Source organism: Vicugna pacos, chromosome 12, assembly GCF_048564905.1.
Source record: "Vicugna pacos chromosome 12, VicPac4, whole genome shotgun sequence".
NCBI classification, from domain to species: domain Eukaryota; kingdom Metazoa; phylum Chordata; class Mammalia; order Artiodactyla; family Camelidae; genus Vicugna; species Vicugna pacos.
In genome coordinates this window covers 29,284,276-29,304,841 of record NC_132998.1, presented here as the reverse complement: position 1 = coordinate 29,304,841, position 20,566 = coordinate 29,284,276, and the positions used below count along the sequence as shown (strand labels likewise).

At 39.0% G+C, this 20,566-nt stretch overlaps 1 protein-coding gene across 1 annotated transcript in view; it reads right to left on the bottom strand.

Moving 5' to 3' along the window:
• Positions 1-20,566, bottom strand: part of C12H12orf42 (chromosome 12 C12orf42 homolog) — a 142,717-nt gene that overhangs the window by 73,322 nt on the left and 48,829 nt on the right. The window contains 1 exon segment of the mRNA XM_072972416.1: positions 11,575-11,643. Coding sequence (XP_072828517.1) covers positions 11,575-11,643 — 69 coding nt within the window.

The following is a 20,566-nucleotide window of genomic DNA, read 5'->3' as shown; positions in this document are numbered from 1 at the left end:
CCATAATGGGTACCATTCTCCAATTTGTAAAAAGGTCTATAGATCCTAACAGTGGCCCTGGTCTCCCCCCACTTTCAGAGGGATTATGTTTACCTTCCCATCTCCATACAGCAAACCTCCCAGCCCGGAACTGCGGCACAGCAGAGAGGATGGGTTAGGGGGTCAGGGTGAATTAAGAAGGGGTGCCAGGAAGACTACTGTAGATTCCCTTTTCCTTCTGTGTTTGGGAGTAGGGAATGAGATTTGGCTCTATGTGAAATGCCATACCAGTGTCAGATCCACCATGACTGTTCTCCATCCCAAGATAGATCTCAGGATCTGCCCTCCCCTGAGGAAGAAGCCCAGAGGAGAGGAGGGAATGGATCTCTCTCTTCTAACACTCAAGTTCCAGGTGAATTCCTGCTTTATATTCTCTTTGCTACATATCTCTTTTTGAGGGTCTGGAAGCATTTGATGTCTTTCTTCTGAATTTTCTTAACTTGATTGTCAAAGGACCTGTATGCCAGCTCCATCCTTTCTCTTTCAAGAAATGAAAAGCACAGCACTTCCCTTGAGAGCGCTTCTATTTTCTACCCAATGTTCATGTATGCATTCAACAAGCCATCCTACTAGTTTCAACAGAAGAGGTTGTCCTCAGGATAGGAAGACACAAAGGCAGGGAATTTGCCGAGGAATCCACTGTCCATGAAGATAAGGGGCCCAGAGAAGTCATGAGGCTCAGTCTAAAACCAGGCAGCATGTGCTGACCTCAGCTGCACTCCCAGGTGCTGTTTTCAAGTCTTCTTGCATCTCAGATCTCTCTGGAGTCATACTGCTCCTTCTTGAAACACAGTCTTTAGAAATTCCTTTCATCATGATCTGTTGGTGGTGAAATCTCTCAGTTTGCACTTATCTTAAAATATTTTTTGTTCATCCCCATCCTTGAAAGATCATTTTGCTAGTTACACAATGCTAGTTTACTCTCAACACACTAAAGATGTTATTTCACTGTCTTTGGCTTCCAGCATTGCTGATGGAAATTCCACTTCTGGTCCGATTTTCTTTCCTCTGTATGTGTCTTTTCTCTCCACTTTCTTACAATTGCATCCCCGGTATCTGGCACAAAATTTTTAATAGCACCACTTACAGAGCATTTACTATGTTCTACACACAGTTCTAAGTGTTTTACATCATTTCATCTCTATTTTTATATTTTAATATACAAAACAGAAAATTTAACTTTGTAAGCATTTTTGAGTATATAATTTAGTGGCATTAAGTATAATCACAATATTGTGCAGTAGTCATCATCACTATTTCCAGAATTTTTTCATCATCCCAAACAGAAACTCTTAATATCCCTTAAGTGATAACTCCCTTTTAGCCCCTTCCCTCAGTCCCAGGTAACCTCCATTCTACTTTCTGTCTCTATGAACTTGACTATTTTGGATACCATATATGAATGGAATCATACAATATTTTTTACCTAGAATGTTTCCAAGGTTTATCCATGTTATAGCAAATATCAAAACTTCATTCTTTTTATAGCTGAATAATATCCTATTATATGGATATACCACATTATGATTATTTGTTCATCCACTGATGACACTAGGTTGTTTCTACATTCTGGCTATTGTGATTAACGCTACTATAAACACTGGCATACTCACATCTGTTTGAGTCTCTGATTTCAGCTCTTCAGGGTATCCAACCACAGAGGTGACTACATCACTGTATATTCCCACTAGCAAGGCACTAGGGTTCCAATTTCTCCACGTCCTTGCCAAAACTTGTCCCTTTTTTATTTTTTTTTAATAAAAGCTATCCTAGTGAGTGTAAAGAATTATCTTATTGTGATTTTAATTTGCATTTCCCCAGTGGCTGATGATTTTGAGTATATTTTCATATGCTTGTTGGCCATTGGTATATATTCTTAGGACACATGTCTATTCAAGTCATTTTCCCATTTTTAATTCAATTATTTGTTTTTTGTTGTTGAGTTGTAGAGTTCGTTTTATGTTCTGGATATTAACCCCTTATCAGATATGATTTGAGAATATCTTCTCCCATTCTGTGGTTGTCTTTTTGCTGTCTTGATAGTGTACTTTGATGTACAAAAGTGTTTAATTTTGGTAAAGTCCAATCTATTATTTCTTTTACTGCCTGTGTCATATTTAAGAAATCGCTGCCAAATCTATGGCAATGGTCAAAGATTTTTCTATATGAAGATTTTCCCCCATGTTTTCTGGTAAGAGTTTTTAGTTTTAGCTTTTACATTTAGGCTTTTGATCCACTCTGAGTTAATTTTTCATATCGTGTAGATCCAGTTTCATTCTTTGGCATGTGAATATACAGTTCTCCCAGCAAAGTTTATTGAAAAGACTGTCTTTTCTCCATTGAATTGTCTTAACACCTTTGTCAAAAATCACCTGACCATATGTGTGAGAGTTTATTTTGGGGCTTTCAGTTATGGTCTGTGTGGTCTATATGTTTATCCTTATGACAGCACCATACTGTTTAGATTACTGAATCTTTGTGGTAAGTTTTAAAATCAGGAAGTGTGAGCCCTTCAAATTTGTAACTCTTTTTCAAGATTGTTTTGGTTATTTGGGGTTCCTTGAGATTCCATGTGAATTTAGGATGAATTTTTCTATTTCTTAAAAAAATGGGATTTTGATAGGGATTTGCATTAAATCTGTAGGTCACTTTGAGTAGTATTACCACATTAGTAATGCCAAGTCTTCCAATCTGTGAACACAGGATGTCTTTGCATTTATTTAGGTCTCCTTTAATTTCCTTCATCATTGTTTTTAGTTTTCAACATACAAATCCTTCACTTCCTTGGTTAAATTTATTTATAAGTATTTTATCCTTTTTTATGCTATTGTAAATAGAATTATTTTCTCAATTTCCCTTCCAGATTGTATATTGCTAGTGTACAGAAATACAACTGATTTTTACATGTTGATTTTGTAGGCTCAACTTTGCTGAGTGTGCTTATTAGCTCTTACTCATTTAGTCTTGAAATAAATCTGTGGATACTATCAATGCCCAGGCACTTGTATCAGGAGCCAGAGTCATAAATGAGTAACAAGTGAGGAAAGAGCAGGAAGCACTTTGCCAGGAGAAGATACTCCAACTTCGAGGCTCTGGCACAGAAGTAGCTCCAGTGCAAGCTATGGCATCCCATTCTCAGTGGTGGGGATGGAGGCAGGTAGTAGCAGGGATCACATCAGTTCTGCAGTGTCCTTTAGGCTGTTCTAAGAAGCCTACCCGTGGGTCTGGTTCCCTAACCCTCCCAATGATCCTATGAACCACTCAGTTTTCTCTCACTCAATCCATTTACTGATCAGTCAACCAGAGTCAGCTTCTGTTGTCTGCAAATAAGAATCCTATTGATACTGTATCAACAACAGCACACACCCCCATTCTCTTATCCAACATTTTCTTTATATTATTTACCTCTACTGACCTATTTGTTTGTTATCTGGCTCTGACATGGGACTGAAAGCTCTGTGAGGACAGGGTCTTTCATTTGTCCACTGCTGTATGACTAAAACAATGTCTGGTATGTGTATATTGCATTTAACATAATTTGTTGAATGAATGAAACATCTAACTCATTTAACCCTGACAACAAGCCAGGTCTGTCAAAAGCCAAAACCTATGATGTTTATCCACAGCCTATGATGCCACTTCTGAAATATAACCCTTTCCAGATCTACACTCTATGATTCTAGGCAGAGCAAGTTCCTAGACATCAGCAGAGTCCCTAGAGGGACCTCCTCCAGGTGTGCAGATGTGTGCCTTGTATCATTTCTGCAGGACACTGATTTGCCAACTATCATCTGGGACAATTATTATTTTTCTTCCAAAGTGAATGGACATTCCTCTATTTTTCTTTCAGACTTTCATAATGGGTATCAGAAAAGCCAAACTTAAATGTCTGCAGAAGCACTGAGTTGAATATAAAAGTTGTCCCCAGCCCATCTCAGCCACAGCTGGATTACTCCCCTGAAATCAGAGAGACAGAGAATGAGCTCACCATCGTGGCATGCTGAGATGAAGACACTCCACCTTACAAATTACTTACTCAGAAAAGATCTGAAAAATGCCTTCCTCTCCAAATCTAACTCCTTTATACACCTGCTGAGAAAATGATGCTCTTTTCCAGAACACAAGTTCCATGACCTGCCCTACATTTACCTACTTCTTACAGCCCTCAGTTCACCCGCAGCACGGCTGCCTCCTGGTTCATTCTTTCAAACACCTATTTCAACACTTGCTGTGGAAAGGATGCATGCCAAGGTTACTACCTGTTCATGACAAACTCTCTTAAAGCTTTGTCTATGCTAAACCACCACAGCTTGTATGCAAACCTTGAGTGGCATGTAACTTTACAATACATGTTTAATGTATGATCCCTGATTTGGCTATGATTTGAAACCTGGAACCAATTGAAAGCATACTTTCCAGAAAGCAGTGTATTTTTCTCCACAAATGTTGGCAATTGTGTCCCAACAATGCTACCAGGAAAAGCTGTAGCAGAGCAAAGGGAAAGCAAGCACTGGAGAGGTGGAGTTAGCACACCCACTGCTCACTGTGAGGTACAGATGGAATCCCCCCTTCCATCTCTGTGCCTTGAGGTGGGGCCCAACTACTGAGGCTGACTCCTCACCACAGCAGAGCAAATTTCATCCAGTGTGGGGCTGTGTGTTGGGAAAGACTGGTGGCAGCAGGGGTACTGACTGATGTGGGAGCTTCAAGAGCAAAGCAAGGTCATTCCAAGAACCAAAGCTAAACACAGCAATAGAAAAGGAGGACAGAGGCTCACTTGGGCATTTCCAGTATCTGAAGAATGCTCAGCTCATTCCTTCATTTATTCAACAAATACCAAGTTGATATTCAACATATATCAAGCATCTACCCATGCACCAGATATCCTGCCGGGAGCTGAGGATCTGACCCAAAGTAAGACAGACAGCCTAGGTCCCACCCTTATGGAGCTCACAGTTAGCACATAGCAGGCACTGAATCAACATTGCTGAATTAACCAGTTGAGAAAATGACTGAATTGACGCTTCTCTATTTTCTAGTATGATGTCTTCACCTGCCACATTACAAGATAAAAAGAATGATGATTTCAAATGAGTTGCCAAAAAGTTGGTCAACTGTATAGCACAGGGAATTCTATTCAGTACCTTGTAACAGCCTATGATGAAAAATATGAAAAGGAATATATATATATACACACACATATACATATACATGTATAACTGAACCAATATGCTGTATACCAGAAATTAACACAACATTGTTAAGTCGACTATACTTCAATTAAAAAAAGAAGTTGGTCAAGATATTTTAAATTTAGTAGGAAGACTTCTAAAGACTTTATATATATAAAGACTTTATAGCCACTATAATTAATGATAACTGTTGTGTATAATGTTTCTTTACATATTAATTAAAGATAGTATGAAATCATCATGATTAGACTTGAAAAAATAATATTCACTTCCTTGTCTCATTTATTTTTAAATTTGATGGGATATGTATTTTATAATATATTTATAATTTATAAATACATTAGGATATAGTTCATAACACTCTAATGGAGTTGTACATCTACATAAATAAACGTAAGCAGATTGCAGACAGGCACTCAATTTTTTTTTCATTACTAGGAATTTGCAATTAAAATTTCGACAGTGTTGTTTTACATCTTTAGACACAGACTAGCTGGTGAGTAATTCCAAATCAGATTACTTAGGAAAGCTCCAATCCCACCAAACCAGGTTTCACTAGTTCTGAGGCAAGTCGGGCTGTGATGTGAAAGAAGGGAGGGAGCAAAGTGCATTGCCGGTAGACAGAACAAGATGTGCAGAGGACGGAGGGAGGAGTGAAGGTGCTTGGAGAGCTGGAGCAGAGAGAGACTGCAGAGAAATGGATGAGTGACGAGGCCTGGAAAGGAGAGGGGTTCAGATTGCATAAGGTCTTAGAGCCATAATGAAGACTTTTGGATTTTATTGGGAGTTACATCAAAGCCCATTGGAAGTTTGTGAGTAGAAGAATGGTATGATCTATTTATATTTTTGGAAACATTACCAAATCCTTAAATCCAGCTTTGACCTGGAATATATTTTCACCACCAATGGTCTGATTTGTCTGTCTGTGTCTCAAATGGCTCCAAACTGGGAACGGAAAACAAAGGTATGCAGATTTATCCCCTAAGTGACACTATCTATCACACTGAACACATAATTCATTCTATGACTTAATTTATCCACACAGCATCAGGTTATTGAGATTTATCCTTGATCGTATGTGTAGTTTTAACTCATTCCTTTAAACTACTCGCAATAGTCCCTTATAAATATGCCGCAATGTATTTATTTCCTCTCCTGTTAATGGACAAGTATGTGTTTTAAGTTTTTCATTATCAAAAATCAGCACAACAAAAAACTTTCTTCTGTATGTTTCCTTGAGTACACGTGGTCTCTATATTTGTAACTGGTCCTGGGGAAATTGTTGGGTCAAAGGCGTTTGCATTCTACAGTTGTGGTAAATCATGAAAATGCTCTCCAAAGTGATTCTGCAGCAGTGCAAGACTGCTCATTTCTCTACACATTTGCCAACAGTTGTTATAAGATTTTTTAAATTTATGTCCACCAATGGATATAAGTAAGCCTGAACATCAATTAAAACATTTATTAGATAATCAGCTTTCCTCCTTGTGAATTGCCAGTTCACATCTTTTGCTGTTTTACTACCCCATAACTTATCTTTTTCTTACCAACTGGTATGAATTCTCTGTAAATTTTAGATGTCAATCCCTTGTTAATGTTTGCTTTCCAAATATCTATTGTTAATTCATCTTTTCCCTTTTGTTATAAATCTTGGTGAACAAAACATTCTAATTTTAATGTAGTAAAATTTATGAACATACTCTTAAAAGTTTGTGATTTATATTTCTTGTTTAAGAAAACCTTCCTAAGCATTAACATCAAAAAGTATTTTTTATTCTCTTCTAAATGCTATTCCTTTCATGTATAGGTCTTAAAATCACCCAAAGTTTACTTTTCTATATGCTGTGAAGGAGGCATAAAACTTCACCTTTTTTCTTTAGGGATAGCCAGTTGTTTAAGGCACCGTACGAGAGAATTCTTCCTTTCCCCATCAGGGTCTAATGCCCCTTCTCACCCATCAGATTTTATATATTCTATTCTGTTCCGTTGTCCTATACTTGAGCCAATAGCTCATTGTCTCATTACTATAGCTTTATGAAAGTCTTGCTATCTGATACAAGTTCCCATACTTTGTTCTTCATAATGCTTTAAGTCCTTGACCTTCCAGACAACTTGTAGGTTCAGCTCTTTAACCTCATCAAAAACACTATGATTATTTCTCATTCGTCAGCAGAGTCTCTTCCTTTATTCAGGCCCTTCTTTATGTTATTAAGCAGTGTTCTGTACTTTTCTTCATAAATGTCTTACAAATGTTTTGTTAGATTTAGTCCGAGCTAATTAATAGTTTTGGTTTCAATAATTTATAAGTTTTAATAATCTGGGGATAGTTTTCAAGGTAAATCATCAATATTGTCCTTTTCCCCCAATTCTTGTGGTTCTTCTTTTTTTTCTTATATTTCATTGCTTTGTACCCCCAGGACACTATTGAACACAAGCAACAATAGTAGACATTCTGGTTTTCCCTACTTTAATAGAAATGTGTTCAAAGGCTCACTCTTAAGTCTGATTCTTTTTTCTGTAAGATTTTTACACATTTTTTTTTAAGGTTAAGGAAGTTTCTTTCTATTCCCGGTTTTCTAAAAGGTTTTGCTCTCCCATGAATTACTGTTGAAATGTTTATTGGGATGCTTGTATGATTTTACTCCCTTAATCTATTAATGTACATTTCATGAATTGATTTCTTTTATATTAAGCTATTCTTGCATCCCTAGAATAAGCCCTACTGGATTATGATGCATTTTATTGTCTACATTGCTGAATTTTATTTTGCTTGTAGTTAATTTAATATTTTCCATAAATGAAATTGATCCATAGTTTGTCCCACTTTATTCTCAGAGTTTTACTAACTTCAGAAAATGACTTCAGTAGCTTTTTCTCTTTCTCTATATAAGGATTATCTGACATTCAAAGGTTTGCTAAAGCTCAGCTACAACACTCTCCAGGCATGCTATTTTTGAGGGAGTGAAAATTTCTGAATGTTGATTCACTACTGTTTTTAATTTGTTCATGTAAGTTACTCATAGTATTGACTCTTAATATTCTAAGTGTCCATTGTATTTGTAGCTACAATTCTTTTTCATTCATAATGTTGTTTCTCCTTTATTTTTCTTAATCACTCTTGTTAGGCTTGACCATTCTATTCACTCCTTCCAATAATAAGCTTTTGGCTTTGTTGATTTTCACTAATTTCACTATTTTTGTTTTCTATTTTGAAGATTTCTTATCTTAATATGATTAATTCCTTCTTTTTGCTTCCTTTGAATTTATTCTGTGTCTTGAATAATTCACCACGTTGAATGCTTAGCTCTTTAATTTTTGACCTTTATTTTTCTCTAATATAAAGATTCAGGCATAAATCCACCTCCAGGAACCACATTAGGTGCATCTTTGTTGCTGTTTTTGTCATTTAATTCTGAGTATTTTTTTCCTTTTTACCATTAATTCTACTTTCACCCAGTAGTCAGTTTGAAGCAATTTTCTGGCAACTATACTTTGGATAATATTTTTGCTAATGATTTCTGTGGCAGAGATGTTTAGTCACCTACCCCAACCTCCTCCATTCTCTTCATTCTTTATCAGAGAACCCTGAGTTTGAGGTCACAATGTGCCCAGGTAAGGGACATTTCCCAGCCTCTCCTGCAGCTGGGTCTGATTGTAAGACCAAGTTCTGACTAATGAGATGTTAAGTATAAAGCATTTCAAACTTAACATTCTCTCAACACAACTGTTAATGATCGCCACCAAAATCTATCCTCAAAGTCCCCACCAACTCCACCATTATCCATTCTAGTTGTTTTTTAAGCCAAAACCTTCTTGATTGCGTTTTTCTTCATACCTCACATCCAATCCATTACCATGTCCTATCAACTCTGTCTCCAAGATGTTTCTGAAATCTGACCACCTCCCACTCACTCAACTGCTATGAACCTAGTCTTAGCACCATCTTCCCTCATTGGAATATTCTAATAACTTTCTAAAGGGACTCAAGGCCTCTCAAGTTACCCCAAAATTCATCCTGCATAAGCAGCCAGTGAACCTCTTACAGAGTAAATCAGATCACTGCACCCCCTACCATAAAATAAACTGTCGTATGGCCTCTGCCTTGCAACCAGAACGAAAGACAAACTCCTTTCATTGTCTGCCACTGGTCACACAAGGCCCTGTGTGATCTGGCCCCTGTCCACTGCTCTGTCCAGTCCTGTGCTCTCCATTCCCGCTGCGCTTACCTTCTGTCAGCGCGCAGACCTGCAAAGCCCAGCCTGCCTCAGGGTGCTCTTTCTGCTTGGAGCAGTCTGCCTCCTAGAACGTTCTGCCAACCAGAACTTTACTTGGGTGCTTCCTCACAGTTACGGACTTAAATGTCACCTCTTCAGAAAGGTCTTCCCGGGACACCGCACTCCAGCTAAAGCAGCAACCTCCTCACCACTCCCCGTCACCCTCACCCTCACCCTCTCTACCCCAATTTACCACCTTTACAACACTGCAGTTCTCACTAAATGCCATCGCTTTTTTTTCCCCTTACTTTCCACTATTTATGTTCCTCCGTATATGACAGGCTCCTAGAAGGCAAAGATTTTTTTCTTTTCAGTTGCTTTTGGAACAGCCCTCTGGCCACCACTGGTGGTCAGTTAATACAATATATAATGTCTAATATTGGAATATACACACACACCATATGATTTTGATGTATAATACATGGTCACATATTATATATGATGTCTAACATATAAAATATATTCTATATAACATATAATGTACCATGTATAATATACAATGTAAAATATATACTCTGTAACAAAGTGTATAGTAGTAAATAAACTATAAACAATGACAAGTAATACGAAAGTCTCTCAAAGACACACATCTTAACATTTTTTAGTCCTACTTCTGTAATTCCACCAGCCATACAAACACAAAGAGAAATAGACAGAAAAGAAGAAGAAAGGGGGAAACATGAAAAACGAGATGATAAAACCATTTGAAAGAGGATCCAGCTGATGCCAAGGAGTGGCAGGTACCCAAGTGGCACTCGTCTGTAAGTCTGAGAGGCATTATATGGCTGTAGCACAAGCTAATTAGCATCGTACGATTCTCACCATCACCTGCATCGCTCTTGCCAAGTGAATGGACCTGTCGTCCCCCATCAAGAAGCATCAGCTTCTCAGGGCCTTCGTGTACGAATGGTGGGACAGCAGCAACGAGGGGACTTGGCTGGAGTCCGTTTCCTCCACAACACAATCCATGCTGGGAGTCATGGAATCCCTTAGTTGCAAGGATTCTTAAGAGATCAATTACTTGAAGTCCAAATAGAAAAATAACTAATGGAACAGCATATCATAGATGCCTTATTTAGACATATTTTGGGGCTTTAGTGATACAAGAACAGCTAGAAAACCAGGTCATCTTTTTCGTCTTCCCACAGTTGGCCTTTTTCTTTCATCTTAACATGTGATTTTCTGCATCTCTTGATTTCTACTCTTGAATTCTATTTCCAGTCACCATATGCTACTTTTCAGTAAGCAGCAATCTGAAGCAATTCTGCCTACCAATTTTGGAAAGTCAAGACTATAGAAGATAAAATGAGAAGTGCCCCCTCCCCGTGTGCTTGGGACTTTCTGATTTCATCAATGTCACTGAGCTCTGCGGTCCTCTCTAAAGGACAGTGCCATTCTCTTCATGGTAAATAGGAAGGAAATGAAGGCAATTAGAGCCCTTAGGACGTAAATTCCAGTGTTGGCTGAAAGATTCTTTTTTTCCAAATCCTGCTTCTTAAACAAAGCTCTGGTGGGACTAAACCTGGGAAGCTACCACAGCTCCATGACAACCGGATGGGCCAGCCATGGCGACCATCTCCATGTGCACATCACAATCATTCACAGACATGCATACGCGCTGCAGGATAAACATCCACTTCGGCTCTGACAAAGAGGAGAGTATTAGCAACCAGTGAGTAGAAAGGTGGGCAGGGGAAGAATATCACTAACACATCAGCCTTTGACTTGATGAACTCAGTTGTTTGTTTTTATTGATTATACTAGGATGAAATTATTGTCCTCTTTTCTGTATATTGGGCCACATATAAGCACTGCCCTTCTATTCTTGCTCACCAGATTAATAATATATTTTTCCCAGTGTACATATCTATGTGTAAAGGAGAAAAGGAAAGTATGATTCTCAAGCAGGGGTCCTAAAGTTCTTCTAGCATTCTTATTTTGAAATTTAAAAAATAAATCTTCTACCAGTTATAAATTTCTTAAAATGAGGGGGAAATCTTATAATAAGCAACTGACCCCAAAATGACACAATGGACCCAGTCCTACACAGTAACACTCTGCTTACTCACATTTACATGGGATATCCTTCTCTCCCACAGGGTTGCACTTCTCACAATGGGAATATAGCAGGAGGACTTCTGAAAGATTTGAAACAAGGCATTTAGTATCACTTCAATAATTCTCACAAAGATATATTTCCATTCCTGAGATGATTTGGGGGCAGATCCGAATCTAATTTCCTTTTTTTTTATGGAATATTACTCAGTCATAAAAAAGAATGAACTTCTTACATTTGTAGCAACATGGATGGACCTACAGAATATTACGCTTAATGAAACAAGTCCTACAGAGAAAGGCAAATACTGTATGATATCACTTGTATGTGGGATCTAAAACATAATACAAATGAATGTATATAGCAAAACAGAAAAAGATTCACAGATATAGAAAACAAACTAGTGGTTACCAGTGAGAATGGGGAGGGGTAAATTATGGGTAGGAGGTCAAGAAATACAACCTACTATGTATAAAATAGATAAGCAAAAAGGATATACTGTATAGCATAGGGAATTATAGCCATCCGCTTGTAATAACTTTTAATGAAGTATAATCTGTAAACATATTGAATCACTGTGCTATATAATATAATATTGTAAATCAATTATTCTTCAACTTAAAAATTTTTCAAACAATGGCTGTTCATTCATTGAGTGCGTGATATTGTCAGGACACTGTCCCAGGTGCTAGGGGAAAAATAATAAGGCCAGACATATACAATTCCTACCATCAAGAGTCCAGAGAAAGACATGGGTAGCAACTATAGAATTATACAAATAAATGTAAAATTTCAACTGTGACAAAAGTTACAAATGACAAAGACAAAGAATTTTGAGAACACTGTGATATATTAGAATGAAATGGAATTAAACATTTATACTCTGAAAAGTGGCTTTGAGGTATCATCCACTGGAGTAAATGAAGTTTGTTTCTTTGTCCCACTGATGCTAAGTCAGGCTCCATGATTTGCTCTGGCCAATGACATGTTCACAGACATGACATGAGCAGAGGTTTCAAATGTATATGAAAAATCTGGCTTTGAGACAGGAGGGAAGGGGGCAGGGCACAACCACTAAAAGAATGACACAGCAACTAGCACCAAGATGGCAAAAGATTCAACTCCCAGTAGAGCTTGAGTTTCATTATATGCTCACTGTAATACATTAGCATGCTAAATGGCACTCCTACAGGTGCCATGACAGTTCCTAGGCTGGCCATAAAAGGTTAAAAAAAGTGGGTGATGGCCCAACTCCTGAGAATCCAAGCTGCTTCCCCAAAGTAGTTGGCATAATCCTACCATTTGTTAGCAAGTGAAGTTACCATTATCGAGCCCATAAAAACTAACCCCACACCCCACAGCCTCTCTCTCACTCACTCTCTCACCTTCAGAGACAGCCCACGCTCTGTCTATGGAGTGTACATCTCTCTTAGTAAATCTACCTTCAACCTACTATGGCTCGCTCTTGAATTCTTTCCTGCATGAAGCCAAGGACCCTCACTTGATGGGGTGTGTCCCTGGGACACGCCTGGGACCTGGGACATGGACACCCTCTCACGCCCCATTTTCCTGTATCAGCTTGACCTCTTGCATTTCCGTCTTAGAAAAAAAAAATGCCCGAGGCAGCTACTGGTCCTAAGATGAAGAGACACAACATATAACAGACTCAAACCTAACCCACAGCCTCAAGCCAACCCAGCAGAGCCCAGCAGAATCATAGGCAATCCAAAGACTTCAGAATATGAATAAAAAATGAACACTGCTGGTGGAAAGCCACCGATTTTGAAATTGATTGTTACACAGCAACTATGAAAGAATCTTGACTGACTCAAATATACAATATATACAGTAGATCCATTCAAGGAGGACAGGAAAGGCACCCCTGAGGATGTGACAATGGTAGGGAACCTTGTAATTTTACTTAAAGTAGCAAACCTTAATAAGACAGCATCAGGATTTATTTTCATACTTTTGCTTTTCAATTTGATGGTTTTTATTTGTTTGCTTAGTCACAGTCCTCAAGGTCCCTGACTTTTTGTTGGTCAATATTTGCTAATATAGAGCCTCAACATTTATTAGCCTGGCTAGCCTGGTGTCAAGAAGGAGGGACCCCAAAAGGGCTATGACCAGGACTTGAGCATATGTCTACATACCTAAGAAACAATGTGAGTCCACTACTTTCTTTCCTTAAAGTGATCAGAATTCGGACTTCCGGGCAAGATGGCGGAGTAGAAGGACGCTTGTAAGTCACCCTCTCCCACAAATACACCAAGACCCACATCTACAGACCCACTCAGCCAACCAGAGCACCTGCAGAACTCCAACAGATCATCGCCCTCTTCAAAAGATAAAGACGCCAAAAATCAGGTAGGAGAAAAGGAAAAAAGAAAGAACAAAAGGCAAAGCAGCGCGGGACGGGTCCCGCGGGGAGGGAGCAGCAAAGGAGGACTGGCGCTCGCTCGCTGGGTCTCCCCTCTTCAATTGAGAGGCCAGCAGGACGGAGGGGGAGCCTCCAAGGCTCGGATCTGTACAGAGCAGCCCTTGTCTGACAGAACTAAGTTAAACGGGCACAGAGCGTCCCCCCAACACCCAGCCTGAGACGCGGGCCGGCAGCGGCAGGCAGAGCCAGGCTGCACAAGCCGGGCGGAGGACGGGGGGCGGAGGACGGGGGCGGCTGCACAGAGGCAGCTCCGGGGGACTGCAAGGGGCTGGGCGCCGGGGCTGTGGGTGCACAGGGCAGAACAACCTGGGCCCTCCATAAAACAGCAAGGTTGATGTGCTTTCGGGGGAAGGGTGCATACCCCCATCTCTGAAAACCCGCGGAAACTTTTCAGGGGAAGAGGGGCGGGGCCCAGGCAGAGCCGCCATATTCTCCGGCGCTTAGCACCCAGGCGGGGGCAGGGGCGAAACCTGCATCCGCACCGAAGGGCTTAGCAGCCTCAAGGGCCAGACTGAGACGGGCCTACAGCCCTGGGCAGATAGTATCCTTCCATTCTGGTCCCCCAGAGAACTTGCTCCACAAAGACAAACAAGCAGCTGGGTCTTGGCTCGGACCAGGGACAAGGCTGCCCCTCGGTCTTCCCAGAGCCCACCCACGCAGCGCGACCGGGGCGGAGCGCCGGCCAGGACAGAGCGCCGGCGCAGAGCGCGCAGCCGCACAGAGCAGCGGAGCTACCGGCGGCGCAGGCAGGGGGAGAGCGGCCCCCCGCCTGTCGGGCAGGAACACAACCCCTGACCAAGGTGCTGGGAAGGGGCACGACCCGCCCTCCTGCCTGGCCAGTCTGCTACATCTGACTGCGGCATGCGGAGGGGCAGTGACCCGCCCGCCTGCAGCAGAGGAGAGCTGCATCTGACCCCGTGTTAGGAGGAGGCGCGATCTGCTTGCCGACAGGTGCTGGGAGCAGCACAGAAGAGGGCGCCAACGGAGGGCCTATGAAAACAAGCTGAGCTTCCAAAACAGGACGAAGACAGAAGGACATCACATTCAAAGCACACACACTCCAGGAGAACACCGACAACCCCTTTTGTTTTTGTTTTTGTTTTGTTTTTTTAATCTGTTTTTACCTATTTTCAATTACTCTCTTAATTTTTACTTCTTAATTCATTTCTATTTCTCTTGGGTTTTGATGTCCTGTTATTGATTAGACACAGGCTTCAAACACATATATTCATCTCCCCACCCCCCCCTTTTTTTTTTAAAGGTTTTAAAAGGACGTCTCCACCCGATTAATACTCTGCTTCAACCCGCTCTTCTATTATTCATTATACATTGTTATCAAACCCTCTTTCTCCCTTCTTTTAAAAATCTTTCTCTCTCTCTATTTTTTTCTTTTTTTTTCTTTTTTCTTTTTTTTTCCTAAGTTCTATTCCTAAATAGGCATTAGATAGATAAAATCCTTAAGATCCAAAATAGACAACTGATACTCCATAAACCACAGTGCCAGAGAGGTATGAGCAAGATGAAGAAGCAGAGAAACCTTTCCCAATTAAAAGAACAAGATGAATCCCCTGAAAGAAAGCTCAATGAAATAGACATTGATAGCCTACTAGATGAAGATTTCAAAAAAGGAGTGATCAAATTGCTGAAGGAATTAAAAGAGATAATGCTAAGAGAAATAAAATATGTCAAAAATGAAATTGAAGCTATAAAGAAGAGCCAAGCAAAATGGGAAAACTCATTGACAGAGATGAGGAATGATCTAACAGCTGTGCAAAGCCGACTAGTTAATGCAGAGGAACGAATTAGTGATCTAGAAGACAGGGCAACAGAAAGCACCCATTCAGAAGAACTACAAGATAAGCAAATAAAAAATAATGATAATAGCATAAGGGACCTATGGGATAATATAAAGCGTCCCAATCTTCGCATAATAGGGGTCCCAGAAGGGGAAGAAGGATCAAAGGGGATTGAAAAGGTTTTTGAAGAAATCATGACTGAAAACTTCCCAAACTTAAAGAAGGAATCAGATATACAAGTACAGGAAGCTCAGAGGGTCCCAAACAGGAAGAACCCAAATAGACCCACACCAAGACATATCATAATCAAAATGGCCAGAGTCAAGGATAAAGAAATGATTCTAAAGGCAGCAAGAGAAAAGCAAAGAGTGAACTACAAGGGAACCCCCATAAGGCTCTCAGCTGATTTCTCTACACAAACACTACAGGCCAGAAGGGAGTGGCAAGATATATTCAAAGCCCTGAATGAAAAAAAGATGCAGCCTAGGATACTTTATCCAGCAAGGCTATCCTTTAGGATAAAAGGAGAAATAAAGAGTTTCACAGACAAAAAAAAAGCTGCAGGAGTTTAGCAACACTAAACCCATGCTAAAAGAAATATTGAAAGGGCTATTCTAAATAGAAAAGCAGCAGGATGCTACAGAAATGAGAAACGTACAACTGGAAAGGTGATAACTCATGAATTACAAATAAAGAAAAGACGAAATTATAAAAGAAGACATACAAATCACTGAGAGTGGGAGAGGGAGGCAGGGAAATATAGAATTTTTTTTCTTTCTTTTTTTAAATTTTTTTAACAGTAGGATGGGTTTGAGATCATGTTATTATCAGTTTATTAAAAACGGGTATAGGTTAATAGATTTACAAAAAAGGGTAACCACAAGTCAAAAATTTACAAGGGAGTCACAAAAATTAAATAAAATCCATGATAATACAAAGGAAAATTACCAAACCACAAAAGGAAGAAGAAAGGAACAAAGGATATACCAATTCAACTGCAAAGATAAGTTCAAAATGGCAATAAACACACATCTATCATTAATTACTGTAAATGTTAATGGACTAAATGCTCCAGTCAAAAGACATAGGGTGGCAGACTGCATAATAAAGCAAGAACCTTCAATATGCTGCATACAAGAGACCCACTTTAGGGAGAAGGACACATATAGATTGAGGGTGAAAGGATGGAAAAGGATATTCCATGCAAATGGAAAAGCCAAAAAAGCAGGTGTTGCAGTACTGATTTCAGACAAAATAGACTTTAACACAAAGGCCATAAAGAAAGATAAAGAGGGACATTTTATAATGATTAAAGGAGTGATACAAGATGAAGACATTACACTCGTTAATATATATGCACCCAATATAGGAGCACCTAAGTACATACAAGAATTACTAACAGAGATAAAGGGCGATATTGATGGGAATACAATCATAGTTGGAGATTTTAACACTGCATTAACATCACTAGACAGATCTTCCAGACAGAAAATAAACAAGGCAACAGAGAAATTAAATACTACAATAGAAAAACTAGATTTGGTGGATATTTTCAGAGCATTACACCCCCAAAAAATAGAATATACATTCTTTTCAAGTGCACATGGAACATTTTCCAGGATCGATCATGTACTTGGACACAAAAGAATCTCAACAAATTTAAGAAGATAGAAATTATCTCAAGCATCTTTACTGACCACAATGCCATGAAACTGGAAATCAACAACAGAGAAACAAAGGAGAAAAAAAGAAAAGCATGGAGATTAAACAATATGTTATTGAAAAAACAATGGATCAATGAGGAAATCAAAGCTGAAATTAAAAAATACCTTGAGACAAATGATAATGAAAGCACAACCACTCAAAACCTATGGGACACAGCAAAGGCAGTGCTAAGAGGAAAGTTTATAGTGATACAGGCCTTCCTCAAAAAAGAAGAACAATATCAAATAAACAAGTTAACCCACCACCTGAATCAATTAGAAAAAGAAGAACAAAAAGCCCAAAAAGCAGCAGAAGGAAGGAAATAATAAAGATCAGAGAGAAATTAAATACAATAGAGATTAACAAGACCATAGAAAAAATCAACCAAACCAAAAGCTGGTTTTTTGAAAAAGTAAATAAAATCGACAAACCTCTGGCCAAACTCACAAAGAAGAAAAAAGAGAGAGCACAAATTAGCAAAATAAGAAAGGAAAATGGAGAAATTACAACAAACAAAATAGAAATACAGAATATCATACGAGAATATTATGAAAAACTATATGGAACCAAACTGGATAACCTAGAGGAGATGGACAAGTTTCTGGAAACATACTGTCCACCAAAACTAAATCAAGAAGAAACTGAACACTTGAACAATCCGATCACTAGAAAGGAAATAGAAATAGCAATTAAAAACCTCCCTACAAATAAAAGTCCAGGACCAGATGGCTTCACTGGGGAATTCTACCAAACATACAAAGAAGAACTCATACCAGTCCTTCTCAAACTCTTCCAGAAGATTGAAAAGGAGGGAATACTCCCAAACTCATTCTATGAAGCCACCATCACCCTGATACCAAAACCAGGCAAAGACACTACAAAAAAAGAGAATTATAGGCCAATATCACTGATGAACATAGACGCCAAAATCCTCACCAAAATTTTAGCAAATAGAATCCAACAACACATAAAAAAGATTATACATCATGACCAAGTGGGGTTCATCCCAGGGATACAAGGCTGGTTCAACATACGCAAATCAATCAATGTAATACATCACATCAACAAGAGAAAGGACAAAAACCACATGATCATCTCAATCGATGCAGAAAAAGCATTTGATAAAATTCAACACCCATTTATGATAAAAACTCTCGCCAAAGTGGGTATAGAGGGAACATATCTCAACATAATAAAAGCTATATATGACAAACCTATAGCCAGCATAGTTCTCAACGGTGAAAAACTCAAAAGCTTCCCACTAAAATCTGGGACAAGACAAGGATGCCCACTATCACCACTCCTATTCAATATAGTCCTGGAAATCCTAGCCACAGCAATCAGGCAAGAGAAAGAAATAAAAGGGATCCAAATTGGAAAAGAAGAGGTAAAAGTGTCATTATATGCTGACGACATGTTACTATATACAGAAAACCCTAAAAGGTCCACAAAAAAGCTACTAGAGCTGATCGAAGAATTCAGCAAGGTAGCAGGTTACAAAATTAATGTTCAAAAATCAGTTGCCTTTCTTTACACTAACGATAAATCAACAGAAAAAGAAAGTAAAGAAACAATCCCCTTTAAAATAGCACCCAAAGTAATAAAATATCTGGGAATAAATCTAACCAAGGAGGCGAAAGAATTATACACAGAAAACTATAAACCATTGATGAAGGAAATTAAAGAAGACTTTAAAAAATGGAAAGATATTCCATGCTCTTGGATTGGAAGAATCAATATTGTTAAAATGGTCACACTGCCCAAGGCAATCTACAGATTTAATGCAATCCCTATCCAATTACCCAGGACATATTTCACAGAACTAGAACAAATCATAATAAAATTTATATGGAACCATCAAAGACCTAGAATTGCTAAAGCATTACTGAAGAGAAAGAAAGAGGCTGGAGGAATAACTCTCCCAGACTTCAGACAATACTATAGAGCTACAGTCATCAAGACAGCATGGTATTGGTACCAAAACAGACATACAGACCAATGGAACAGAATAGAGAGCCCAGAAATGAACCCACAAACCTTTGGTCAACTCATCTTCGACAAAGGAGGCAAGAATATACAATGGAATAAAGACAGTCTCTTCAGCAAATGGTGTTGGGAAAACTGGACAGCAGCATGTAAAACAATGAAGCTAGAACACACCCTTACATCATATACAAAAATCAACTCAAAATGGATTAAAGACTTAAACATAAGACAAGATACAATAAACCTCCTAGAGGAAAACATAGGCAAAACATTATCTGACATACATTTCAAAAATTTTCTCCTAGAAGAAATAAAAGCAAGAATAAACAAATGGGACCTAATGAAACTTACAAGCTTCTGCAGAGCAAAGGAAACCAGAAATAAAACAAGAAGAAAACCTACGCAATGGGAGAAAATTTTTGCAAGTGAAACCGACAAAGGCTTGATCTCCAAAATATATAAGCAGCTCATACGACTCAATAAGAAAAAAATAAACAACCCAATCCAAAAATGGGCAGAAGACCTAAACAAGCAATTCTCCAAGGAAGACATACAAATGATCAATAGGCACATGAAAAAATGTTCAATATCACTAATTATCAGAGAAATGCAAATCAAAACTACAATGAGGTATCACCTCACACCAGTCAGAATGGCCGTCATTCAAAAATCCAAAAATGACAAATGCTGGAGAGGCTGTGGAGAAAGGGGAACCCTCCTACACTGCTGGTGGGAATGCAGTTTGGCGCAGCCACTATGGAAAACAGTGTGGAGATTCCTCAAAAGACTAGGAATAGACTTACCATATGACCCAGGAATCCCACTCCTGGGCTTGTACCCAGAAGGAAATCTACTTCAGGATGACACCTGCACCCCAATGTTCATAGCAGCACTATTTACAATAGCCAAAACATGGAAACAGCCTAAATGTCCATCACAGGTGACTGGATAAAGAAGAGGTGGTATATTTATACAATGGAATACTACTCAGCCATAAAAACCGACAACATAACGCCATTTGCAGCAACATGGATGCTTCTAGAGAATGTCATTCTAAGTGAAGTAAGCCAGAAAGAGAA